Source organism: Rhinolophus sinicus, chromosome 14 (assembly GCF_057876585.1).
Source record: "Rhinolophus sinicus isolate RSI-liver-muscle chromosome 14, RSI-T2T, whole genome shotgun sequence".
Classification (NCBI taxonomy): Eukaryota; Metazoa; Chordata; class Mammalia; order Chiroptera; family Rhinolophidae; genus Rhinolophus; species Rhinolophus sinicus.
The window spans coordinates 92708028-92735970 of NC_142514.1; the positions used below are offsets into that span (position 1 = coordinate 92708028).

General features: G+C 39.8%; 1 protein-coding gene across 1 annotated transcript in view; it reads right to left on the reverse strand.

Annotated features, from left to right (window-relative positions):
• WRNIP1 (WRN helicase interacting protein 1) overlaps window positions 1-14475 on the reverse strand; it is a 28198-nt gene extending 13723 nt beyond the window's left edge. The window contains exons 1-3 of the mRNA XM_019752371.3: window positions 13438-14475; window positions 11056-11247; window positions 9553-9806 (exon numbers count right to left, since the gene is read on the reverse strand). Coding sequence (XP_019607930.3) covers window positions 9553-9806; window positions 11056-11247; window positions 13438-14241 — 1250 coding nt within the window. The 5' untranslated portion in view covers window positions 14242-14475. The remainder of the gene's footprint in view (window positions 1-9552; window positions 9807-11055; window positions 11248-13437) is intronic.
• Between the last annotated feature and the right edge of the window lie 13468 nt (window positions 14476-27943).

Below are 27943 nucleotides of genomic sequence, written 5' to 3' on the forward strand. Positions count from 1 at the left end.
TACATAGAAACAAATGGCAATGAAAATACATCCTACCAAAATTTTTGGGATGCAACGAAAGCAGTTTTAAGAGGGAAATTTATATCACTACAGGCCTATCTCTAGAAAAAGAAAAATCCCAGATAAATAACCTCACGTTACACCTTAAAGAACTAGAAAAAGAAGAACAAATGAAACCCAAAGTCAGCAAAAAGAAGGAAATAATAAAAATCAGAGCAGAACTAAATGAAATAAAGAACAAAAAACAACAGACAAAATTAATGCAATGAAGAGTTAGTTCTTTGAAAAGATTAACAAAATTGACAAACTCTTGGCTAATTCACTAAGATAGAAAGAGAAAAGACACAAACAATTTCAGAAATGAAACAGGGGAGGTTATCATGGATGTCACAGAAATATAAATGATCATCCAAGAATACTATGAAGGACTATATGCCACCAAATTCAATAACCTAGAAGAAATGGACAAGTTCTTAGAAACATATAACCACCCTAGGCTGAATCACGAAGCACTGGAAAATCTTAATAGACCAATCACCAGTAACCAAATTGAATCAGTCATCCAAAACCTTCCCAAAAGCAAAAGTCCGGGACCAGATGGCCTCACTAGTGAATTCTACCAACCATTCAAAGGAGATCTAATAACTGTCCTACTCAAACTCTTCCAAAAAACTGAAGAAGAGATAATACTCCCTAACTCATTTTATGAGGCCAACATTATCCTGATACCAAATCCTGGTAAGGATAACACAAAAAAAGAAAATTACAGACTGATGTCTCTGATGAATACAGATGCAACAATCCTAAACAAAATTCTAGCCAATTGAATGCAACAATGCATTAAAAAGATTATACATCATGACCAAATGGGGGTTCATCCAAGGAGTGCAAGGATGGCTCAACATATGCAAATCGATCAATGTGATATATCACATAAAATAAAGGACTAAAATCATATGATTATATCAACAGACTCAGAAAAACCACTTGACAAGACACATCTATTTATGATTAAAACACTTAATAAAATAGATATAGAAGGAAAATACCTTAACATAATAAAGGCCATATATGACAAAGCCTCAGTTAATATAATTAATGGTGAAAAACTGAAGCCCTTGGCTCTATGTTCAGGAACACGACAGGGCTGTCCCCTATCACCTCGGCTTTTCAACATAGTGTTGGAAGTCCTAGCCAGAGCAATCAGACAAGAGAAAGAAATAAAAGGCATCCAAATTGGGAATGAAGAAGTTAAATTGTCACTTTTTGCAGATGACATGATGCTATATATAGAAAACCCTAAAGACTCCACCAAAAAGCTATTAGAAACAATAAACACATACAGTCAAGTTGCCGGCTACAAAATCAATGTACAAAAGTCCATTGCATTCCTATATACTAACAATGAAATCTCAGAAAAAGAAATACAAAAAACAATTCCTTTTGCAATTGCAACAAAAATAATAAAATACATAGGAATAAACTTAACCAAGGATGTGAGAGACCTATATACTGAAAACTATAATACATTTTTTAAAGAAACTGAAGAAGACACAAAGAAGTGGAAAGGCATTCCGTGCTCATGGATTGGAAGAATCAACATAGTTAAAATGGCCATATTACCCAAAGCAATATACAGATTCAATGCAATCCCCATCAAAATCCCAATGGCTTTTTAAAAAGAAATAGAACAAAAAATCATCAGATTTGTTTGGAACCACAAAAGACCCCGAAGAGCCAAAGCAATCCTAAGAAAAAAGAACAATAATGGAGGTATCACACTTCCTGACTTTGGCTTGTACTGCAGGGCTACAATAATCAAAACAGCATGGTATTGGCAGAAAAACTGACACATAGACCAATGGAATAGAATTGAGAACCCAGAAATAAAACCACATAAATATGGACAGATGATTTTTGACAAAGAAGCCAAAAACATACAATGGAGGAAAGACAGCCTCTTCAATAAATGGTGCTGGAAGAATTGGATAGCCACGTGCAAAAGAATGAAACTGGACTGCTATTTGTCACCATGTACCAAAGTTAATTCAAAATGGATCAAAGACTTAAGCAGAAGACCTGACACAATAAACTGCATAGAAGAAAACATAGGTACTAAACTTATGGACTTTTGGTTCAAAGAGCATTTTATGAATTTGACTCTAAAGGCAATGGAAGTAAAAGCTGAAATAAACGAATGGGACTATATGAAACTTAAAAGCTTCTGCACAGCAAAAGAAACCATCAACAAAATAAAGATGCAACTAACTGAATGGGATAAGATTTCTGCAAACTATGCCTCCGATAAAGGGCTAATATCCAAAATATATGAGGAAATCATGTAACTCAACAACAAAAAAACAAACAATCCAATTAAAAAATGAGCGGAAGACCTGAAGAGACATTTCTCCAAAGAAGGCACACAAATGGTCAATAGACATGAAGAAAAATATTCAAGATCACTAATCAGAGAAATGCAAATAAAAACCACAATGAGATACCTTTTCATACCAGTCAGAATGGCTATCATCAACAAGACAAATAGTAACAAGTGTTGGAGAGGCTGTGGAGAAAAAGGAACCCTCATACACTGTTGGTGGAATGCAGACTGGTGCAGCTGCTATGGAAGGCAGTGTGGAGGTTCCTCAAAACATTACGAGTAGAATTACCGTATGACCCAGCAATTCCTCTCCTGGGTATCTACCAAAAAAAATCTGAAAACGTTTATCCATAAAGACATATGTGCTCCAGTGTTCACTGCAGCTTTATTTACGGTGGCCAAGACAGGGATACAACCAAAATGTCCTTCGACAGATGAATGGATAAGGAAGTTGTGGTATATATACACAATGGAATACTATTCGGCGGTAAGAAAAGATGAAATAGGACCATTTGTGACAACATGGATGGGTCTTGAGAGTATAATGTTAAGCAAAATAAGTCAGAAAAAGTTGAGAACCATATGATTTCACCAATATGTGGCATATGAAACAAAAACAACAAAAGAACAAGACAAACAAATGAAGAAACAAAAACTCATAGACATAGACAACAGTTTAATGGTTACCAGAGGGTAAAGGGGGAAGGGGGGTGGTAGATGAGGGTAAAGCGGATCAAATATGTGGTGATGGAAAGAGAACTGACTCTGGGTGATGAACACACAATGTGATATATAGATGATGTATTATAGATTTGTTCATCTGAAATCTATGTAACTTTACTAATGATTGTCACCCCAATAAACTAAAAAAATAAAATAAAATAAAAAGCACTATTGCTGAATTATACCTAGGACTCTTCTGTAATACTTTACAAATTACTACAATGTGGCCCTTACACAAAGAAAGAAAGAAAGGTGAGAATGGTAATACTCACCAGAAGCATTTTAACTTGATACTAAGTATAAGCAAAGTAACTCTTTTAATTTTGCACCTAGACTCCTTCTAACAACAGGGGTAGCTTCATAGTCAAAAACATGCCTTCAGAAACTGGTTCCATTCTGTTCAAGCTGGGTGACCCTGGCACGTTACTTAACCTTTCGTGCCTCCGTTTCCTCATCTAAAAGGGAGACAATAACCACTTCTTGAAGGAGTAACAGACATGCGAAAGGCTTAGCGCAGTGCCTGGACACTGAGCAATATAGTTTATCATTAGGAATGAGAATGATTTGAATCAGCCCGTTCAGTAGTATGCTCTCTAGAACTGCAAACAGCTGTTTCCATGATAACCAGAGTGCAAAGAAAACAAAACTTACTCCAAAAAGAGACTATACACTTCAGAGACGGTGCCCGTTTCTGTTTAATCCCAGGCAGACACACATCTTTTCTACTTACACTACACCGTTTACCTAGGAGGGGATCGTGGGATGAATCACCACCCTGAGACGTGTGTGTGCCCTGCACCTGCGTATGTGACCCCGTTAAGGATCCCCAGATGAGAGCACCCTACATTTAGTGTGGGCCCTAAATCCAATGACAAGTGTCCTTCTAGGAGACAGTAAAAGAGGATGGAGAGACACAGAGGAGAGGCCATGTGAAGATGGAGGCAGAGACCGGAGTGATCCTGCCCCAAGCCAAGGAACGCCAGGAGCCACCAGAACCCGAAAGGAAGGGCTCTCTCCTAGAGGAGCCTTTGCCGGGAGTGTGACCCTGACAACAGCGTCAGACTTCGAGCCTGCAGAACTGTGAGAAAATACATTTCTGTGGTTTTAAGCCACACAGTTTGTGGTAATTTATCACAGCAGCCACAGGAAGCGAATACAAGTTCCCTGGACATTTGTTTCCAGTTGCCAGGCTTTTACATCATCATTTAATAATGTATGTTAATGTAACTTTTTAATGTCAAAACATTTTTAAGAAAACTTAGTAAAATGCACTTTAAATCCACAACTCACTCTGCCCAGTACCTTTTATTCTGGTGTTCCACTACCTTTCTTTTTTTTTTTTTTTAATACTAGAAAAGATTATTTTTAAAGGTCACGCAGAATAGTTCCAACTTTTATTAAAAACAAAAGAACTGAGAAACAAACCTATAGCCATCTTGTTTCGGGTCATCTCTTTTGGGGGCCACCTTGTCTGGGCCCCCCTCTCAAGATGATCAGAGAAAAGCCCTAGTCTCCCAGCCAAGCTGCAGCACTTTTTACTTCATGACAGAAGCCATTCCAACTCTTTCATCCAACTCTTGGAACTCTGCCTAGTTGGACAGTAACAGTGCAAGTACGACTTCTCATTTCACTCTCTTCATGTCCACAAACTAATGACTATTATCTGGTCCACAAACAACTGACTCTTTAGGGGGGTGTTTTTGAATACATGCTGTCATCTGATCTGGAATCTACAATCCTTTAAGGCAGCAAGTACTGCAGGGTGATTAAACACTAGTTGACTTTCTCATTTTCAGCAGCACAAGCTCATCAGACCATAAACCATGGATTTTCTGGCCTCCAAAATTTACCCAATGCACAGATAACATGCTTCACTGTACCACGTAACCAAAATGCTTACACAGCAAAATACACAAAAACTGTTGATTATTCATACAAACCAAAGGAACCATGGGATAGATAACTCAACATAAATTACCACTTACCTCTATCTTTCTCTTCACAACCAAATCACAACTGAGTATAGGAGTCTAGAGTACTATTTTGTGGATGTCACACTAAAGCTAGAGGGCAGGAGGGTGGAGAGATACGTTTTTCTTTGGCCCTTCTTCTTTCCTACTGCCTAGAATTCAAATACAATAGCTAGATTTTCAGTAGCACCTTGGGGCGTGAGGCAAAACCCCTGTACTGAAGGTGGTAAAGCAGAAAGACAACAGCCCTGGCAATATTGTGAAGCTGGCCAGAAGCTGCATTTTTTAATGCCTGTGGACCTTCAGACTCTTACATGAGAAAGAACGTTCCACCTTGTTTATGGCACACTACTTGACTTTCTCCTGTTGTATGCAGCCAAACCTAACCCTATCGGGTGCAATAACATCTAGCACTCCCTCCTCACTGGAGCACTTCTCTGTGGGCACCCTCCAGGTTTCTTCCTACCTTCTGGATTTGTTTCCTTAGGCTCCTCTTCCTCTGCATCCAATAAATGCTGACAAGTCCTCCACTTACTACTACCCTTAGCTCCCGGCTTTCTCCAGCTCGCCTACGGGAGTTATTCACATGTATGGATTATACTATCTCTGCTATGCTGGTGGCCCCAATCCATCTCAAACCCTTCCACAGCTCTCCTGACTTCTAGATCTGGGACCTCTCCGTGTGAACCATCCAGAGGCCCCACAGACTGAATGGCACACCCACCCTGCTCCTCCTCCTGTCTTTCTTGCTCAAAAGTACAACTATGTGTCACCAGATCAGTCATCTTAGACACTCCTTACCTCTCCTCACACCTAGGCCTCCAGATCCCACTTTGCTATTTCTCAGTGCAGCTCTGGCCTTTGTTCAAGTCATCTGCACTTGTCTTTTGTATTTAGCTCCTGTTGCCACACAGCAGCCTATCCGTCTGTATCCTCGTGCCTGCTCCTTAAGAATGGAGAGGCTGCGAGACAGATCCTTTCAGGGACTTCGCTTCACCTTTGTGCTTACACCTTATGCCTCCCTGTTTGGCCCCAAAGGATGGCTGGTTAGTCAATGGCGGGTAGGATTCCCCACGCCAGACACAGCCATGTGGGTAACATCTGGAGAACTCGCGGGGTCGACAGACATGGGCACAGCCCCCACCTTCCCCCATCAAAGATGAGCCTCTGCCTCAGTGGCTGCATTCCTTCCCACAACCTGCAAGGGAAGAGATTCAATGATGTGCTCTCCATCTATTAATACGCATAAAGGTTTTGTCCCTTGGGGAAGTACATACATCCTGAGACTTATGGTTCAGCTGCCTGCAGGCAAGGGTGATTGGCTGGAATCAGTTTCCTATTATGATGTATAGGATTCACAGATCTTGAGATTGACAAGCTTTATCCTATCGTACCTAATAAAAGCTATACGTTGACTAGATTCGGGGCTCAGTCCTTTGAGGCTGGCGTCCCTTCGCCCCGCTTGCACTCTATTCTTGACTACTGTATTTCTTAACCCTGTGACACCCTCCTTGCTCCCCACAACTTTTGTCGTGTGGGATGCGACAAGCTCCCAACTGGTCTCCTAGCTGTGCAGGGCCCTGAGGGGAGAGGCAGCGGGGAGGGAAACAACTCACTCCAATCTATCCTCTCTGAGGCTGCACTAAAACGTAGATCTGAGCATGTCATTCTCTTGCCCAAGATCTATGGTTTCTCACAGCTCTCCACATGACTTTTCTCACCTCAGAACACAGGTCTTTTATAATCTGTCCCGGCCTCCTTCTCTGGTCTCACTGACCATCACCTTCCTCATATCCACTCTTCCATCCAACCACGGATGGATGGTGCTATACCACCTTGACTTTCACATGCTATATTCCCTTGCCAAAATGAGCTTTCCATTCATTTAAATTCTGCTCATCCTTCAAATTCAACACTGCATCCCATCTAGAAGGTGAGATATTTGATTTCACATCTTCTTGATGCCTCTTTCTTATACCCATGGGCAAAATTCAATCACAGCATGTCACTGGAAGCCAATTTACTCACCACCCGTTTATGAAACTCTAAGCTCCCTAAAGGCACAGGAATGGGCTTTTCAACACGCAGCCAGTGCCTAGCATATGCGGGGCCTTCAATTTATACTGAATAAACAAACAGGAGGAAAACAGAAGACGACACCTTTATCTCACACTAGTGAGAATGTATAATATACATGTGTATACTGCATAAGAATTCACTGTTCCTCAAGTCAAGAATGGTGTAAGCATCAGCTTGATTAGTCTCCAGATTCAGTACCTGCACAGCTCTGCTCATGTACAGCCTGGAAAAGTCTGGGATTTCTCTGTAAATGTTCCAGTTGTTATCTAGAGCACCAAATACAAATGCACATTCCAGCTTTCCAGAGCGAGGGTGCAACTATTTGGGGTTAAAAGTCTTTCCTTCCCACTAGATTGGTGCAACCAAATCTACGTCCACAAGAATGTAAATATAGTTGATACCAGTCAATAGGGATCTAAAAGTAAAAGTTTACCTAAAGCTGAAAGACAATACAATCCACTATTAATTATCCATGGCAATTGGGGTGGCCAGGTACTTCTGTTAGGAAATCACTAGTAATTTAAGAACTCTTTCTATGGCTTAGTACATCTCCCAACTTAACTCCTTGTCAGAATTGCTAATAAGCAGACCAAGTAATTAAGCTTAATAATCTTCAATTTCACTGTGCTTGCTGCTATAGTTCACTTGGGCAAAAGTATTAAAGAAAGTTTCTTGATTCCTGGGCAATCATCCCTTATATTGGACTATACCCAAAATAAATAAATAAATACATAAATAATAAATGACGAAGATTTCTCTCATATTGAAAGCTAGGATTTATTCATTCACAAACCATTTACTACGCGTGTATTACATGCGAGGCACTACGCTGGGTGCTAGGCATATGAACAAGAAGGACAAGTTCCTATCCTTGGAAAGTGGGAGATATAAAAAAGTAAACAAGAGAATGAAAAGAAGTCATAATTAGGATCGATTCTAAATTAGTGATAGTAGAAAAAGTAAACGACCTACTGGATATGGGAGATTTTCTTGGACTAAAATGCAATTTTAAGATTTAAGAATCTGGCCCTCACTTTTGTATCAGGCTCTCAGTTTCAGCAGTAAGAAAAACTTAATTCCCTCACTTGATCCTCTCAGATTTTCATGTGCGTGCAAGTGAGGTGGGAATCCTGTTAAAATGCAGAAATATTTTTTAAGATGACCTCCATGGTCAACTGTCCTTCTTGTTTCACTTAAATTATGGCATGGCAGTGATTGGGGAGAGGGAAAATAACAAGTGCCCCGCACACAAAGGGCTCCCAACCAAGTATGTACACCTGACTGATACCAGCAAGTTCCATAAACCTTCTCAGCCACAATTCTGATAGCTATCCCATCACAACTACACTCTAAAGTGATGTGACTTTATTCCACCTGGGGATCTCTGGCCATATTTCAGGTCTTTCATGAGGCGTAACATAATTTCTCCTACATCAGAGACATGAGCAAATGGGGAAGGACAGATACATAGGGAAAAACTGTTAAAACCTAAACCCTGAGCGTAAAACTACGTCTGTACTTTAATCCTCACAGAGAACTTGGCCTCAGGGCAGGCACTAGCAGCTGTGAGGGTCACGCGTGAAGAGGCATTAGCCTCTCATCAGACCAGATTATGTGTCGCTGTATTATTTGAGGTGACACATGAATCAATGACATATGAATAGTCTAATATAAATAAAGGAAAAACTCTGACCTGAGTGATCTAATTGATTATCCACAGTATACACCCTGTGAATCAGGGACCTCACGCAGCACTCATGATACAAAAATAGATTAGCAAAGGAAAGAGACAGCCCCTAATGTGCCATTTTCAGTTAAAATTCCTTTAGTTTCATGGAATTGAGTTTTACTTTTTGAGTATGCAAAAATCATTCTAAAAAGCTTTAAGGGATTTTATGGTAATATTTACATTAATTTTTACTTAATATTTTTAAAAGAAGAGTAAACTGTAGGAAAAAAGAAAATTGGAATCTGTGCATAAATCTCAAAAGCATTGTAAATTAAATCTATTCCATAAAAGAAAATATCAGTAAGGCTTCCTACAGTCTTCCAAGACTTTAAAAAAAAAGTGTGCTATGTAACGAAGCAAATCCCTAAGCACAAAAGCAGCAAACACCCAAAAACTAAAATAACTAAAATAATGGGCAAAGCAATGTTAAAGCTTGAAGAATGACAGATGCAGCCATTATAAGCTATAAAACACATCCTAAAAGAAAGGAAACATTTGCAGAAATACACTTGTTGGTATCACTCAGCACTTCCCTCCTCTTTTGTTTTCATTACTAGATCAACACTTCTTCTCTGCCTCTACACTCTTACTGCTGTCCAGCCCTTTCTGGCCCCCCACCAGGGGATTCTCAGGGAGATGTGTGCCCCCAGGACACTGCACAGTCAACTTACTCGGAACTGCTGTTGCTGCTGTGGCTCAGAGGGTCAGTGGGACGGCTGGAATCTAGGACGGAATCTAGGACGTGGATGCCCAGTGAGTTGATTGCTCGCATTAAAATAGTCACCATTGCCTCTACTGGAAGCTTCTCAAGAACAATAACCCTACAGCGGCTCAGAAGAGCGGCATTGACTTGGAAAGAAGGGTTTTCTGTGGTTGCCCCAATCAGAGTGATTGTCCCACATTCCACGTGAGGAAGGAAAGTGTCCTAATCATGGGAGGAAAACAGAAGAAATTGATTCCAGTCAATAACAACTTGCAGACTCCTACGTAAGTTGGCTATCCATTCCTTCCTTTTACTCATTTTAATTTCAGGAATAGCAGCTTTATAGTAATTGAATATAGACGCAACATTGGGAGAGCACAACGAATGCTTAAGCCTAAAACACATTTTCTGGAATGCCAATGTCTAAGCCTGGTCTCTCTCTTGCTGGTAGACTAATAGCTTAAAGTAGAATTCTGCTTTAGTTTCAACATAAACGGTTTCTTTACTTAGAAAAGTATCTTCTATCTTGAAGCCAATCTGACATAGTTTAAATATAGCAGCTATTTATTTACAGAAGTCTAATAAAACACAACATTCATATTTCCAAAATCCTCTTCCACTGCAAGTACTCAATCATATTGTTATTCTTCCTAGCAAACTTGGTAAATATCAGTGAATATGTAACCAGAGGATGCTGTCTTAAGGGGAAGAAATGCTAAGAGGAGTCAATGGTCTAATATGAAACCTACAGTGCTAACATTCAGTCAGAACTCTAATGGTCTATTTAGTCAGAGATTCAAATCAGAGGAAAATAGCTTAGTAGGGTTTTGTAAAATACTTCTATCTCTGACTAAAAACATATTACATAATATATATGTAATATATATAACAAATATTATCAACAGAAAAACTATACCTGAAAGCTTATGTTTATTTAGGAAGAATACAAAAGTGGCTTTGTTTACAAAAATAAATTGTCATTTTATTTCAGAAAGCCATTTAAAGAAGTAGTAATGATTAGATCTTGGAACATTTACCTTCATGAGAACCTAAAGTTAGAAAACAGACTCTTTAATCTTGAAAATAAAAAGTAACACTTTATAGGGGAGAAATTTAAAATTAAGTTAGACTGTTCACTATGACTCCCAACTATTTAGATTAAAAATTTCTAAAAATTGTAAACTTTGACCCAAAGCTGCTTTTCTGGTATGTGTAGCTCAGAGATATACTAACAATTTCATTTATCAGATAGAGAAAGCATTTTCTTGTCATAAAAAACACTAAGAAAAAGTGGGGACATAGGATCAAAGGAGATGGGTTGGTAGTCTACGCTTCCTTGTAGACAGTTAATAATGATAACAGTCCCTAGCATTTATATAGTCCTGTGTACTCTTCAAAGTGATCTCACATACTTTATATTCTATTTAATTAATGTTCACAATGGCCAAAAGGTAGAAGAAAGTTAATATACCTGTTGAGATTTATTGAATCGATGAATCTCATCAATAAAAAGTATGGTTTTCCTTTTGAAAAAACTCTTTTCATTTTGAGCTTGTTTTATGACATCTCGTACATCATTTGTCTTGGCATTTGTTGCAGACAATGTCACAAATCTTATACTATGTTTCTTGCTGTTGTTGGCTATGATGTGAGCCAAGGTGGTCTAGAAAAGATGACACACAGAGTTTGGAAAGCTGATCAGACACAGACAGAAAAGCACCCATGGGTACTAACACAAGCAGCATGAGCACAATTTACCAAGCAACTTAAACTCTGAAGAACATTTAGCAGCACAAATGGAATCTGAAATACCACAGTACATTTTACATTTTCAAAAATTAAAAGAAGTTATAGATAAAACAGGAAAGTAGCTAAACCTTAGGTTAATCCTGACCTTTTCTCCTTTGTACCTAACCCGTTTGATGCCTTTTTGGGGACTCGAACATCTTTGGAATCCCAGTAAAGAACAGCTGTTCTGATTTAGCAGAGCCTGGGTGACAGCTGTGTCTCTTCCAGCCAAGAAAGCATTACTGCTGAAGGACTGAGTGTAGAACTGAAGTGCAGAACCACAGACTCCATCATTCCATAATTGGAAGCTCATCAGTGCAACTTAGAAAAGGAGAGTGAGCCTATGAAATGAAAAACCAATGACAACCACCTAGCATTTAAGATGACTGCAGGCCACTTCTGAATGTTTACTTTGGTAGCAGGTGAAACGCCAGCACTTCATCCTGTCAGTACTTAACAGGAAACAATGGAGATCCAAGGAAAGCGCTGCTCAGTGCCTGGCACTTAATGGTAGCCTACAAATCTGATATGCTCTTATTAGCATCATTATTATCATTAGCAGTAGAGTAGTAAGGATGGGAATAAAGAAAAAGGAAAGACTGTTTCATGAGAGGGTCAAATTTGCTCCTGAATGAATGGAAACGTGGCACTTCATTTTCTAAAAGTTGTATAGCACCATTAGATATTGTGGCTGCTTCTTTAGCAAATCCCAGCCTACTGGCTCCCATGCCACATATACTTAGGTTTATGACTGATCACCAATGACTACACTGAGCAGCCCAGCTCACTAAATCTTTTGCCCAGCATCTTCTGTGAGTTCACTCTACCGGTCTCCCTGGGGATCTTTTTCTTGTCAGTGGGACTATAAGAGCTGACCAGCCATTCTCCTGAGCTTATGCAGAGTTCACAGACAATTAATGAGAATGCTACTGCTCAGTCCCCTAAATGAGGTGACAACTAAGACCATCACCATAGTAAAATGTTATTTGGGTTAGACCTGATTCATACCTGACCAAAGGGGAAGTATGAATGCAAACAAGAAGGCACAAAATGAACAAGATGCCTTCCAGGAACTGGAATAAACGGAGGAGTGATTAAGTTGTGGGCAATGAAGCTGGAAAAGAAAACTAGAGAAAAACCATGAAAGCCCTTGTGTACTAAGGAGTCAGAAACTGAAAGCTATGAGAGTCCCTTTACACTCTGATTCTGAATGTTGCCTTTCATTCACTGTGCTCATTCTTCTCCCTCTTCCTATGGATTAAAACAACAACATATATTTAACCTTCTCAGTCTACTCTGTTTTTTTCAGTCTTAACCCTCCAGTGTTGAAATTTCAAGTGTTCCTCCAATAACGTTTTCTAGACCCCAATATACCAACTGCCCTCCTCTGGATTTCTGGTAATTCCTAACAAGGTACATAGAACGACACTAAAGTGCACCGATGTTTCTTCTCAAAAGTACATGGCATTACCAGGACAGTTATGGAAACGCTAGATGAAAATGACTTGAGTTCTTATACTGGTCTTGTTAAATAAATACAGTCTCAAGAATAAATAAAAGTCAGTCTGTTAAAATAAATCAACAGCTATAAAGAGGAGAAAGAAGCGCAATAGAAATTAAAACAAATATTTGATTCTTTCTCAAAACTGAATCCGTATTCCTACAGATGTAATATACAAATGTTCCTCTTCAATTTGCAGCATGCTGTTTCCTTGACAACTGGGTCATTAATGTGGCATTGGAACACAAAGGTAGATCAAATCTAAAAGTCCACACGTTCTTGTAAACCTATGAATTCAAACATTCTCATTTAGAAAACGACCACAAAACATGTCTTATGAATCTGGTGGCTGTGCCTTTTTCACATCCAGCACAACCCCACCTGTGGACCAGGCACTGTTCCGGCTCTGAAGGTAGCTGAGGCCCTGCACTCTTAGGCCTCAATATCCAGAGACGCGCGGATTCTTCCGGGGCGGCTTCTGACACGGCTCTGTTTGACTGTTAGATCCACGCCCCGACCCATAGAGATCAATACTCGGAACCTTTCGGCCAAGGCTACACTCACCTTGCCGCAGCCCGGCGGCCCCCACAAGATGAGCGAGGGGATTTCGTTTGTCTCCAGGAGGGGCCGGAGCAGGGTCTCCTGCCCCACCGCTCTGCTCTGACCGATGTAGTCCTGCAGCGTGTCGGGACGCATCTTGTCGGCCAATGGCTTGCCCTCCAGCATCTGCCGGATCTCTTCGGCTGCCAGAGCCCGGGCGTGAGGGCGGCCCCCGCTGCTGGCCCCAAAGGCGGCGGCGTCGGCCTCCCAGTGGCCCGTGTCGTCCTCGCCGTCAGCATCGGCGTCGCCGTCGCCATCGCCCACCGCCTCCTCCTCCTCCTGCGCCTCCCCCTCGTCCCAGCTCCGCGGAGACGCGTTACCCGCCGCTGCGGCCGCTGCGGCCGGCCTCTTCCCCGACCCCTTCCTCCCGGGGCTGCTGGAGCGGGCCACTGGGAAGTCGGGGATGAGGCGGGCGCCACTGGGAGTGGGCGGCGCATCGTAGCTTTCCCGGCTCTCGGTCTCCCCACCGTCGTCACCGTCCTCGCCCTCGCCCTCGCTGCTCTCGGCCGCCGTCGGGGTGGCCGGCTGCTTCAGCGCCGAACTCTCCGAGGGCCGCCGCCTCTTTGCGCTGGGCGGCGAGAGCCCCTTGGCTCGCTCTCCCTGGCGGTGCGGGCCGGCGGGCTCCGCGTGCCCCGCGGGGTTGAGCAGCAGACAGCGGTCCAGATGCGAGTTGATGTGCGCGGCGGGCATCATCTGCTGGCACACGGGGCACTGCACCTGGTGCAGCTGCGACAGGAAGGGGTCGTCTTCCGGCCCACTCACCTCCATAGCGGCCGCAGCCCTCGCCGGGGCGCGGCGCGGTCGCAGCACCCCTGGGCACACCGAGGGCTCGCGATGCCCGCCGCTAGGCCCCACGTCGCGAGACCCTGGTTCGGGGAGGCGACAGAACGCGAGCGGGCCGGGGGAGGGCGCCTCTCATGCCTCACGCCCGGAGGTTCCCGCGTCCACCGGCCTTCGGCAGGCCGCCACTGGCATCTCGCGCAGCGCGTCGGTAAGACTAGTGCGTATGCGATTTCCCCAGTCGCGCTCGGAACGCATCCCGCCGCCTGTCGGGAAGTGTAGTCCGCCGCCGTTTGCTCCCCGCTCGCGCGTCCACTTCCGGCTAACCCCGTAGCCACCTTTGTGAGTGGCCGATGAGGCCGCGGGTTGCGCGTGCGCAGGTTTGCGCGGTCGCGAAAACGGCGCCTGTTCGCGCCCTGAGATGCCTGTGACGCCTGGGAGGAAACTGTGGAAACGCGCGGAGGTTGCGCTCGGGCAAGTGGTCTTTCACACTCTGGAGCTGAGTTGGCGTGTGGGGAGGACAGACGGACGGGAAGAGGCCCGGGGCGTGTTGTTTGTAATTAGAGGGAAATGGGAATAAAGAACCCAGAACGCTCCAGTACAGAACTGGGCAAAGGACCCGAATTAAAGAAAAAATTAAAACAACCACACGTGTGAAAAAAAATTGTTCACCTCAGCAGTGGTCAGAGAAATGCAAATAAAGAGAACACCTCCGCCCCTCCTCGGGTTTGTTGGCCTTTTACCTGAAGTGCATACTTAAATTGTCTCACGTGTGCTCTTGAATAGTTAAAAACATACTTCTAAATGACGGTTAGTCAAGTTAGGATGTAGCTATCTCCATAGCAATAAAATGATATTAGGCAACCATTTACAGTTACTTCACAGACAGTGACAGAAAATGCCCACCATAAAAGGGAAAAATGGGATTAAAACATGTATCATATTCCTTTGAATGATGGGATTACTGTCTTCTGTGATTTTATTACCTGCTTTCCTGTAAACCTCTCTCAAAAATGTGTCATAAACATGCATTTTTGGTATTTAGAGGAAGAAAAATGAGGGAGAATGAAGAATGAAAAAAAAAGAATTTTAGAAAAGAATAAACTTTTCTAAAAGTTGACAAAACCGGGATTTTTATTTACAGGAGAACATCTCCTTGAAACTTAATCCAAAAGCAAACACCTTTTGATTTTATGAGCCTTTCCGTATGAGATGATTTTACAGAACAAGGAATGACTCACAAAGAATTAGAATTTGGTAAAGGATATTAAAAAGAAAGGGGAAAGGAAGCATTTTTTTTCCCCTGTTGATATTTGATGTCAAATATGTGTCCCAAACTCCTGGCAAATGTTAAAGAGGAGTGATTTTTTTTTTTTTTTTTTGGGGGGGGGGGGTTCTAACTTGATATATTAGGTTCAAAAATAAGGTTACTAGAAAAGCAAAAATGAGTGGAGTAAACAATCTTTCTTCTTTGGCCATCACATAATTTGAAATTGTGCAAAAATGGAGGATGATAAACTTGTATAGCTTTTGTACTCATCCCTCAGAACAACCGTCACAGGAACATCACAAAAGCAAATGTTGCAGAATCCAGGACGGGAAAGAACCCAAGCAGCACTCAGAGAGTTAGGAAGGTCAGCTTTATCACGCTGGTGGGCTCAGGGGGATCCTTCCCAAAAGGCTGAGCCCCTAGCAAGGTTTTGAGCAGGTTTTTATGGGTTGGGGACTTTCTTGAGTCGGGGAAGGGGTAGGTGTCGTCTGGTGATTGGCTCAAGGTGTGGCTTGGAGGGGCTTATGTGGAGGTGGGCTGGGGCTTAGCCTGGGGTCCTCTCTCTCCACTCGGGCCACCATTTTAGGTCGGTTACACGTGGCAGGGAACCATTTTAAGGTCAGTTTCCCCATCACAAGTACTTTGAGAAAAGGTTCGTAGGGGAGGGGAAAAGTCTTTTTCCTGTACCCATCTTAGGTTTATTATTTGGGGTCCTGTTAATGTTTCGTCAAACTGACAAAAGCAGTATAAAAAGAAAACATTTATTAATGTGTGCAGTTCTCATAGACATGGGAGTACTTAGTGATGAATTTGAGCTTATATAGCATCTTAGCAAAAGAACATTGAAGTTGTAGAAAAGTGACAAGACACAAGAAAAGGATTTTGAGTTTCTAGAATGGCAAATTGTGGGAAGGTAAAATATAATGAGGAAGCTAAGGGTAGATAGAGGCTAGTTAGCAAACTTTGTTATGTAGATGACTGGTACCTTCTCTGTGCTGAGGGTCTAGAGGTGTCTCTGGCCTTTCTGGTAGAGGGGAGTGGGGGTTATCTTTGCAAATTTATGTCCTGCTTTTAAGCAAATTGGGAGAGAGTGGAGAACTTTTCTTGTATCTGCTGCTTCTCAATTGCGTTCAGTTCAAAATAATCCTTATGCCAAAGTAGCATATTTTGGTGTGGCATATTCTGCTACCCTTCAGGTTGTAGAGCTTTCCTCAAAACAGGTTTTGAAGAAAAGTATTACTAAATATGGAAATGTTATACACATTAATTTTAAACATTTATAGAAATATATCGACATGGTCACTCCAACACAAGCAAAGTATTTAGAAATGACAACATATTAGACAATAACTATGAAATTTCTTGAATATCTTTTAATAAATGTGAGGCTTAAATTTTTTTTTTTTTTAGAAATGATACATTATGGAAAATCTGCTGAGAGACCATCATTGTTAATATTTTAGCACCTTCTTCTAGTCTCTTTAAAATGCATTTCAAGATTACACTGTATTTACATATAAATGTAATTTTATTATGTCTTTATTATTACCTAATATGTATTTTCAAAAGTATATATTGTAATGGGAAAATATTCATTATGTAATATGGAATAAAAATTAGAATATACAAAATTTATACAGTATAATCCTATTTTCTTTTTATACATATGCTTTGCTCATATATATGTTATATATAAGAAAAAGGAAAAAATATAAAGAAAATAAATTCTCCATATATTTATTTCACTCCCATGGTGACATATGAGTACATGAATAAAATTGAGCTATTTGGATATACTATGAGGTGAAAATGGCACTGGACTTGGACTTCAAGAATCTGGGTTTGAGTTGGCCACAGTGTGACCTTGGGCAAGGTACTTAACTTCTCAGACTCAGTTTCCAAATCTAAGAGGAATAATAATGCCTACCTCACAGTCTATTGTGACAATTAAATGATCTTATAAATGTAAAAGAGTTTGATATAGGCCCTGGCACACGGTAGGCTCTCTATTCTTGTTTTCCTGGATCCTAGCTCATTTTGTTAAGTTCAAAGTTTTCTCCACTAGATGGTGATGGTAGAAAAAGAAAATGAGTAAGTCATACCAGGTTTTCTAAACAAATTTAAATTTTCTTTTTAAATCAGCATAGATACAAACAATTTAAAGTCTGTTATAAGGTCACAGGAAATGAGATCAATGTAAAGCAATAAAATCTAGGCTTAAATTTTCTCCTTTAGTGATGTAAATGATGGATCTGCCTGCTGTTTGTGGGTGTGGGCTGTCTCCGAAGAATGGAAACACGACCCAGGAGAGGCAAAGAGTTTTTAAAAAGAGGATAGTTTATTGAAAGCAAAGGGTCAGAGGCTCCCGAGCTGGAGGGGGTCCTGAATGGGGGTGCCCAGTGACAGACAAAAGCTCTTACTTTTATACCTTCCCTTTCCTGCTTGGGGAAGGGGGCTGGAGCCTCCTAATGGAATTCGTCTATCAGGTTTGTCCTGTTTGCCCATCCTGAAGGGATTAACGAAATAACCCATTCCTATCTATCAGATCTGCTCCTTTGTCCGGCCAGAAGGGATTTGAGATTATCTATTAACCTCAAGGTGCATTCTCATGTCTTGGTCCCAGAGTGAAGGAGACATTCCAGAACCTGGAGTTTCAGGATATGGCTGCTTTTTGTTTATTCCACCAGGGACTCCATGTCTACCTAGCAATATACTAACTAACCTGTCTCATTAGTACTTCACTGGCCTTGGCAGTTTACTTTGAGTGGTGTAACTATCTTCTCTGTCCTTCCCCCGACTCAGAATAGGGATGATGTACTCAGTGGGTGACTCAAATAAGCCGTTTGTTCAGTGACCACAAATAAAGTCTCAGCCTAAGTGAAGGTATATAATAAGCCTACTAGTATTATCGAACTTCCAGGCATCATTTTGCACCCTCGTGTTCATACCCAAGGTATGTTGGACATTTTGAGTTCAGTTAATCCCACCATGACGCACATCCCTAACATCTTTAGTCACAGTCCTAAAAGTTAGCCCTAGGGTTGTCTGTTCTCCTTCCTGCTTTGTGATTCCCCTAACCCAACCTCCTGCTCCTTTTTTTTCCTGACTTCCCATTGTATCCTCTGGAATATGCCATATTTCTTATTAAGTTCATTCTAAAAAATTATATACATTTTCTTGCTATTGTAATAAGACCTTTTAATTGTTCTATTTTCTTACTGATCTTATTGGTATAAAAGAAATGTATTGGTTTTTTATTAATTTATTTCATATTTTGTGTTTTGGGGGAACATTTTTACTAGTTTTCGTTGATTTTCAATTGATACCTGTAGTATTAAAAGAACACATCTGAACTTTGTCACTGGTTCCTGTCATAGAGCTTCAAAAGCCCTTGGAATTTCCTGAGTGATAGCAGAGCCTTTATTACGCCAATGAGGTTATTCCTGGTGGGTCCCTAGATAGCTTCAGGATGGGGGCAGGTCACCAGAAGACCAACCACAGAGTTAAAGGGTTGGAACATCAGGGCAGCCATCTCTGGGGGTGAAAGAGGGGTGTTGGAGATTGAGTTTAATCACATGGCCAGTGATTTAATCAATCATGCTTATGTAGTGAAACTTCAATAAAACCTCTGAACACCAAGCTTGATGGAGCTTCTTGGTTGGTGGGCAGGGAGGGTGATAAGCCTATGAAGATAGGAGAATACATAGCAGTTCTGTGTCTGGGACCCTCCCAGACTTCGCAGTATGTATATTCTTCATTTAAAACAAAAACTGTAATCATAACCAGAGTGCTTTCAGTGAGTTCTGTGATAAGTCCTAGTGAATTATCAAATTTTCAATCCCCCCAATTTGTAGCCCATTGGTCAGGAGTGCAGCTGGTCCCTGAGACTTGAGGCTAGTGTCTGAAGTGAGGGCAGTCTTGTGGAGGACTTTGCCCTTAAGCTATGGAACCTCAGTTAGTTTGTGACAGAATTGAATTGAGTTGCAGGACACCAAGTTGGTGTTGGAGAATTGGTGTCACAACAATACTTTGCCCTCTGCCTTTCCGATATACTTAACTATTATTTTGTTTTATTTTTGAATTGCTTTGGCCAGTACTAGGTGTTATAAAACTGCTGGAGAAAGAAGGTCTGTTTATTTTATAAAATGAAGTGCAAAGTAACATAGACAAAATTCTACTTCAATTCCTGATTTCAAAAAACTTCCAGTAAAATAAAGATACTTCCTTATCATGATGATTATTATTTTTCACCTCAAACTAACAGCCATTATTATGTTTTATGATAAAAAACACTAAAGATATTTGTCATCATTCTCACACCTGCACATCTTACTTCCTCGCCCTGGAGTACCTTTCTAGCCCTTTGCTATGTCTGTGTTACTATTTACTTTTCAGTTTAGATGAGTCCTATTAATCTTCCCTGACCCTCCGGGCTAGTTTGGTGCCTTTTGCCATATACTTATTTGATACCTTGTTTATCCCTTATAACAGATGCCTCATAATATTTTAATTACCCATTTACATGTCTGTTTCCATTCCTGCCTCCAACTTTCATTAGAGGATAGAGTTTTTCACCTCTCACCCTCAGTGCCAGGCCCCAAGCCTGACATGCAGTGGGCGCTGGGAATGTGCCTGAATTGAATCAATGAGTGAAAACAATCAGGCAGGCTTAAAGCACAGACTTAACTCTTCTAAGGTTTGCATTTGGAGCATTCTGTTTCTGCTGGAAAAAAATACCCGGGTGGGGCTTTAGTTATGGAAAGATTAGATGAAGACTTTCTGTTGACATGGAGATATTTAGAGAACCCTTCCATAAAGAAAAAGGATACTTTTTTTGGATGTGAATAAGGTGGTCACCTAGGAACAACGGAGAATTGCCACTGGGAAGAAAGACTGACTGTTTTTGGGAGAGATGGATTTTTAATTGAAGAGAGAAGAGAATGTGCATGGTATGCCATGACATCTGTTTCCTTCTTGTGCACTGAACTGAATTTGAAATCCTATGGTGGGAGGGCTGAAGACTAGAAGGTAAATAAATCGTTCATGATAAATTAGGTGTTTTGGGCGTAAATGGTGCTGCTTTGGGATCTAGAAGACCTTTGTTTATATATTATGTGATATATAAATATATGATATTATTATTACATACTGATATATGTAGAAATTGGACTTCATCAAAATTTAAAGACATCTGCCCTTCAAAAGACATCTTTAGTAAAATGAAAACACAAGCCGTAGACTGAGAGAATATTTGCAATACTATATCTGCACTGAACTTGTATCAAGAATACATAAAGGATTATCACAATTCAATAATAAACACTCCAATGTTTAAATGGGCAAAAAGTATAAAAGAATACTTCACAAAAGAAGATACAGCCAAAAAATGCATGAAATATGCACAAGGAAATGCAAATTCAAACCACAATGAGATGATCCCATTCCCATTAGAATGACTGAGGAAAAAAAGGACTCACAATATTAAATGTTGGTGAAGTGAAGGAACGATTTGGAATTCCCATGCATTGCTCTTGAGAGTATAAAACAGTACAACAATTTTGCAAAATTATTGTCAGTTTTTTAAAAAGTGAAACATACCCTTGCCATATGAGCCAGAAATTCTGCCCCTAGGTAATTTACCCAAGAGAAATGAAAGCATGCCCACAATATGTCTACAAAATGACTTGAATGCAAATGGTAGCAGCTTTATTCATAACAGCCCCGAACTGGAAACACCCCAAATACCTATTGTGGGGGCAGAGCCCCAGAGAGTAGTTTACAGGCTCTCGGCCTCACGTGGAGGGGTACTGGCTTGGGTGGTGAATGGCCGTCGGCTGTGGCTGATTGGCCGTCGGCTGTGGCCGGTTAGCCAATTGGCCGCTGGTATAACTGCTCCGGCTACGGAGGACTGCCGAGGATTGCTGAGGAGCCGAGCAGAGCCGAGCAGAGCCGAAGAGAGCGGAAGAGGAGAGCCGAGAGAGAGGAACAGAGGAGAGAGTGGAGAAGAGTCATCGGTCGGTCGGTTGGCGGAAAAGCGGACGGCAGGTCGGCGTCTGGTGGGCCCAGCCTCCAGTGAGACCGTGGTGGTATGGCTCCCCTACCTATGGCTCCGTGGGTGTTCCTTGTTGGCCTCACCGTATCCTGCGTTCTTATGTGGGGAGCGGGACCAGAGACCCCGCAGGCCGCCCCGCACGACAAATGGCGCAGCGAGCAGGGTCTCCCGCACGACACCCATCAACTGATGAATAGAAAAACAAATTTCGGTTTACTTATATAATGGAATTCTACTCAGTAAAAAATAAATTACCAATAAACACATCAAGATAGATAAATCTTAGAAATATTATGCTGAATAAAAGAAGCCAGACACAGAAGAATATATAGTTAATGATTCTAATTATGAAATTCTAGACCAGGCAAAATTAATCTATAGTGATAGAAATCATATCCGTGGATATATGGGGTGGAGGGATGGATATTATTGATGGTGACAGGGTATGAGGGATTTTTTTTTATAGTAATAGAAATGTGGTATATGTTGATTGAGTAAATGGTTACACATTTACCAAATGTGTAACCATTTATCAAATATGTATACGTTTATCAAAACTCATCGAACTGTACCCTTAAAATGGATGCTGTTTATGTAAATTTTTTAATGTAAAATTTATTTACGTAAATTTATCTCAATAAGGTTGATTTAAAAAACACAATGAGATCCCATTTCATGCCCGTGAGAATGGCGAAAATTGAAATGACTGACAATACCAAATGTTGGTGAGGATGTTGAACATCTGCAACTCAATTATATTGCTGGTACATTGCTGATGGAAGTGCAAAATAGTACAAACATTTGGAAAAATTTGTTGGTTTCTTATAAAATTAAACACACTCCTACCTTATGACTCAACAATTGCACTCCTAGGTATTTATCCAAAAGAAATGAAACATCTACAAAAAGACTTGTAAGAGAAGGTTTATAGATTTATTCATAAGAGCCTCCCCCTACCAAAAAAACAACAACAACCTGGAAACAATGTAAATCAGTAGGTGAAGGGCTGAACAAAGTGTGGTCTAGTCATACAAGGAAATACTACACTGTAGTATAAATGGATGAAGTGCTGCTGTGTGCAACACCGTATATTACTCTCATAAATATTAGATCGAATGAAAGAAGCCAGACACAAAAGAACATGAACTATGATTTCACTGATAGAATAGGCAAGACTAGGGAAATTATAGTGTTGGAAATCAGAAGGATGATTGTCTCTGAGAGTGGAGAATTGACTAAAAGGGAACATAATGGAAATGTTCTGTATCCTGATTGGGGTGCTGGTTAATCAGAAATACACAGTTCTCAAAGCCCATCAAATTGTATGTTTATGATCTGTGTGTTTCACTGTAAGCAAATTTTATCTCAGAAAAATTAATGTGAGGGTCTTTCATTTCCAATAATGGCAGCTGGGAAATTCAGATCAACACCCCTGCTAAAAACAACTAAAAATGCTGAATAAAATATTTTAAAAATCTTTTTCAAAGTATCAAAGACATGATAAAAAAAACAAGGACCTACCAGAAAAACAAACAAACAAAAAAGAAACTCAAGGGAAATCCCTATCCAAAGAGGCAAGAGGGACCTAAGTACAAAAGTTCCTTTTGCTCTGAGGACTTTTGCCAGTTCTGCCAATCTTGGCCTTGGATTTGGGCAGTCTCATGCATCAACATTGACGATGTTTCCCCAAGGTGAGGGGTCTAAAAGACCTTTTTCTATTAAGCTTATACCCCAAAGGGCAGCACCCTGATGGTAAGGGGGACCCAGAAGTGAGTCCAACCCCGACAACACCCCTGTGAGACTGTGAGGAAGGTGGTCTTGGCACTGAGCAAGAGCAGGGAAACAAAAATGTTACAAGTGCCTGTCTCTTAGCAGTGTACTGGCAGGCTCAGCCTTGGGGGGATTTGCAGCCTGGGTTTGCAATCCCTGACTGGAGTCTTAAGCTGCAAACTGTGAGGTTCTGAACTTCTAAAGAGTGCTCCCAGGGTGTGGCAGAAGGCAAGGGAGACCCTTTCTACAGGATACATTCTGGGTAACCCACGAGTCAAAGAAGTCAGATGGAATAAACTATTTTGAGCTAAATTATACAAAGTATTATATATCAAAATTTATGAGGTATGACTAAAGCAGCATTTAGAGAGAAATTTGTATCTTAATTGCATATAACAGAAGGAAGGCTGAAAACCCAATAAAGACTTTTTAAAAACAGAAAATTGTGGGCCAGTCTCATTTAATAACCATAGATGTAAAAATCCTAAAAATAAAATATTAACAAACCAAAAAAATATTAATAAACCTCATCCTGTAATATATGAAAAGGGTAATAGATAATAACCAAGTTGAATTATCCAAGAAGCTCAAGGTTGATTTTGCATTAGTCAGTAATATAACTCACCACATTAACAGATTAAAGGAGAAAATCAGACAATCATTTCAAAAAATGAAAAAAAATAAAAGCATTTAATAAAATTTAATGTCCATTTATGATTTAAAAACTCTTAGGAAACTAGGAGTAAAAGGGAGGGAACATTTTAATATGATAATGAGTATTCATGAAAATCTTAGGGCAAGCATTACTTTTTTTATTAAATCTATTGGGGGTGACATTGGTTAACAGAATTATGTAGGTTTCAAGTATACAATTCTATGACACATCATCTGTATATTGCATTGCATATTCACCCCCCGAAGTCTAAATCTCCTTCTGTCACTCTTTACCCTTTTCTATCTCCCCTCGTCCCCCTTTCCCTCTGGTAATCACTATACTGTTGTTTGTGTCTGTACGTTCTTGGCAAACATTAGTCTTAATAGTGAAATAGTAAAAGCTTTCCTTTTGAAATCAGGAACAGAAGCAGCATGCATGCTATCACCATTTCTATTCAACATTGTGTGAGAAGCCCTATAAAGTAAGAAAAAGAAAGAAAGGGCAGAAGGATTACAAAGGAAGAAGAGAACTATCTTTATTTGTAGATTATATGATTGTAATGCAGAAAATAAAATTATGTGCAGATAAACTTTTGAACTGATAACAGTTTAGCAAGCTTTCTGAATGTACAGTCAATTAAAACATTCAATATTATTCTCATAAAGAGGAACAGACATAAAATAAAATTTTAAAATAAAACATCAACATCAAAACTATGAAGTACATAATAATATATCTAATACAAGATGTGAAAGAGCTCTACAGAGAAAGAAAATTATAAAATCTTGTTGAGAGAAAGTAAACAAGATTGGAACACTCAATAGCATTAAAATGTAAGTTCTTTCTGTGCTCATTTATAGATTCAATGCAATCCCAATCTATGTCCCACAGGTGGTGTGAGTGTGTGTGTGTGTGTAACTTGACAAGTTGATTTAAAAATATTTTGTAATCTATCAAGAATAGCCAAGACACTCCTGAAGAATAATAGGTGAAAAGACTTATTTTGCTAAATGGGAAGACTTAGCAGAAAGACAATAGAAATCAAGATGGTAAGATGTCAGCGTAGGGATCAGCAAATAGACATTGGAACAGAATAGACAACTCAGAAACATAGATATTTGATATATGACAGAGATAGCTCTGAAAATTACAGAAGGATAGACTTTTCACTAAATGATTCTGTGACAATGTTAAAATATAAAATTGGATCTACTTTATACCATAATAAAATCATCTCCTAAATATGACAGGCAAACTAAAAAAGTTTTTATAATATGGAAATTATACTTCAATAAAGTAATTAAGAAAAAAGAAAACCCAATAATACCATTAGTAAAAAAACGTGTTAATAGAAGGGGGAAAAAAGCACTGCTGAATAGTTTATGGAATGTACAATTTGGCAATGTTTTAGGAAACTTAATGAGTTGTACAATCGTCACCACAGTACAGATTTTTAACATTTCCATAACGCCAATAAGATTTTATTTACAGTTAATCCCTGTTTCTACTAGCTTCAGGCTAATCTACTTTGTGTCTATAGATTTGCCTTTTCTGGGCATTTCATACAAATGGAACCTTACAGTATATAGTCTTTGTTCCTGGCTTTTTTCACTTAACAGAATGTTTCTATTCATCCAAGTTCTAGATATCAGTACTTCATTATTTTTTATTGTCGAGTAGTATTCTATTTAAATGGGTATATCACATTGTCTTTTTCAATTCATCAAACCAATTGATGGACATTTTGATTATTTCCAATTTTTGGCTTTTGTGAATAATGCTACTGTGAATATTCATGTGCAAGGCTTTGTGTGTTCATATGAATTCATTTCTCTTGGAGATACCTAGGAGAAGGATTTTTAGGTTATATGGGAAATAACTTTAAGAAACTGCCCAACTGTTTTCCAAACAGCTGCACAATTTTACATTTTACATCACCAAATGTATGATGAGAGTTGTAGGAACGACATCCTTGCCAAGGTTTGCTTTTGTCTGTCCTTTTTATTATAGCTTTTCTAGTAGATGTGAAGTGCTATTTCATTGTGATTTTCATTTGCGTCTCCCTCGTGACTGTTTTTGGGCATTTTTCACGTGCTTATTAATCAATGCATTTGTGTATCTTCTTTGGTGAGATGTCTTTCAAATCTATTGTCCATTTTTTAAATTGGGTTGTCATCATATTGTTGATTTGTAAGAATTTGTTGTGTATTCAGAATATAAGTCCTTTATCAAATATATGATTTCACAATATTTTCTCCAAGTCTGTAGCTTGTCTTTTCATTTTCCTGTGGTGTCTTTCAAAGAGAAAGCGTATTGAATTTTAATGAAATGCAATTTAGTTTTGCTTTTATGGGTCATACTCAGTGGTGCTTTTTGAAAGGAGGAAAATTCAATAGTTATGTAGAAAACAGGGATATGTCTTTCATCTGAATTTTGGTATTTGTGAAGATTGCTCCACTTTTGTGAGGACTTGTTGTTCTGGAAACACTCAAAATGCTGTGTACAAGTAGAAGCTTAATAGCATTATCCAGCCTGGTTTGAATGCCAAGAGTGTAAAGGGTCATTGGCAATGCATAATCCTTTGACAGCACAGTCTTTTACTAGTTAACGGAAATGTCCCTTGAAAAGTATCCCAATTTTGATGGTTCTGTGGAATGCTGCTTTCCTGAGGTTAGTATTTTTTTCTTTTCTTTCTTTTTTTTTTTTTTAAGATCTTTAACTCCAAAATATCTGTGAAATCTGGGAAAAGCATCACTGAGCCTGCTCTTAGTCTCAGGGTGAACTTTTCCAAGCATAAGGGCATCTTTAAGACATTCCGAATATTTTATGGCTGTGGACTTAGGGTGTTGAGGCTAGGTGAAGGTAGACCATAATGAGTATGCATGCATTACTTGTTTATTTATTTTTTCTTTGGTGGTCAAGTATTGTACCAGGCAACTTGTCCTCTGTGCTATCAAAAGCTGGAAATAGTATAACAGCAGAATTGGACTACTATCATCTACTTAGAAGACAGGCAGTGTGGGTTTTTTTAATAATAGTTGATTCTTCTTTTTTTAAAGCAAACAGACACAATTAAAAATCTTCTCTCTAATAATTAATCAACAAATATTTATTGAGTATATATTGTGCATAGAACAATCTATATGTGATGACTTCCAAATTTATATCTCCAACCTGGACCTCGTCCCTGAAGTGTAGATTTCTCTCTCTACAAGCTATTCAACTTGAAGTTCTAATTGACTTTTCAAAAACTGAGCTCCTGATCTTTCCTCCCAAATTTGCTCCTCCCATGGACTTTTCCATCTCAGTTAATGTCAACTCTCCCCTTCAAGTGCTCAGGAAATAATGTGGAAAGTCATCCTTGTCTACCTTCTTTCTTTGTACCCCATGTCTAATCCACCAAAAATCCTATTGGTTTTAAATGGAATATGAAATCCTGGATGGGATTCAGGAACAGAAAAGGAACATTTGGGAAAAACATAGGATCTCAATAAAGTATGGAGTTTAGTTAATACTAATGGATCAGCATCAGTTCATTAATTATGACAAGTATACCATATCAATGTAAGATGTCAAAAACAGGGGAAGTTGAGTGTGGGGCATAAGGGAACTCTCTGTGCTACCTTTTTACTTTTCACCTCTTCTGTGGATCTAAAAATATTCTAAAATTATATATATATATATATATGAAGAATAAAAAACAAAACAGATTCTGCTGGTTTCTTGCTCACTGGAACCTGTGGCTGGTTTGCTGGAGCTGAGGGATGGAAATTCTGATTCTGCTGTTTGGACAGTCTGGTTAGAGGGTATGGTCAAATTGTCAGAAGGCCATACACACTGTATTATTCTTTCTGCGGGGGTATTTGTCACCTTATGAGCACTATTTTCACACTTCATTATGCCAAGAAAAATTAGTAACCTCAAATCAGTTCAGTCTTTTCAT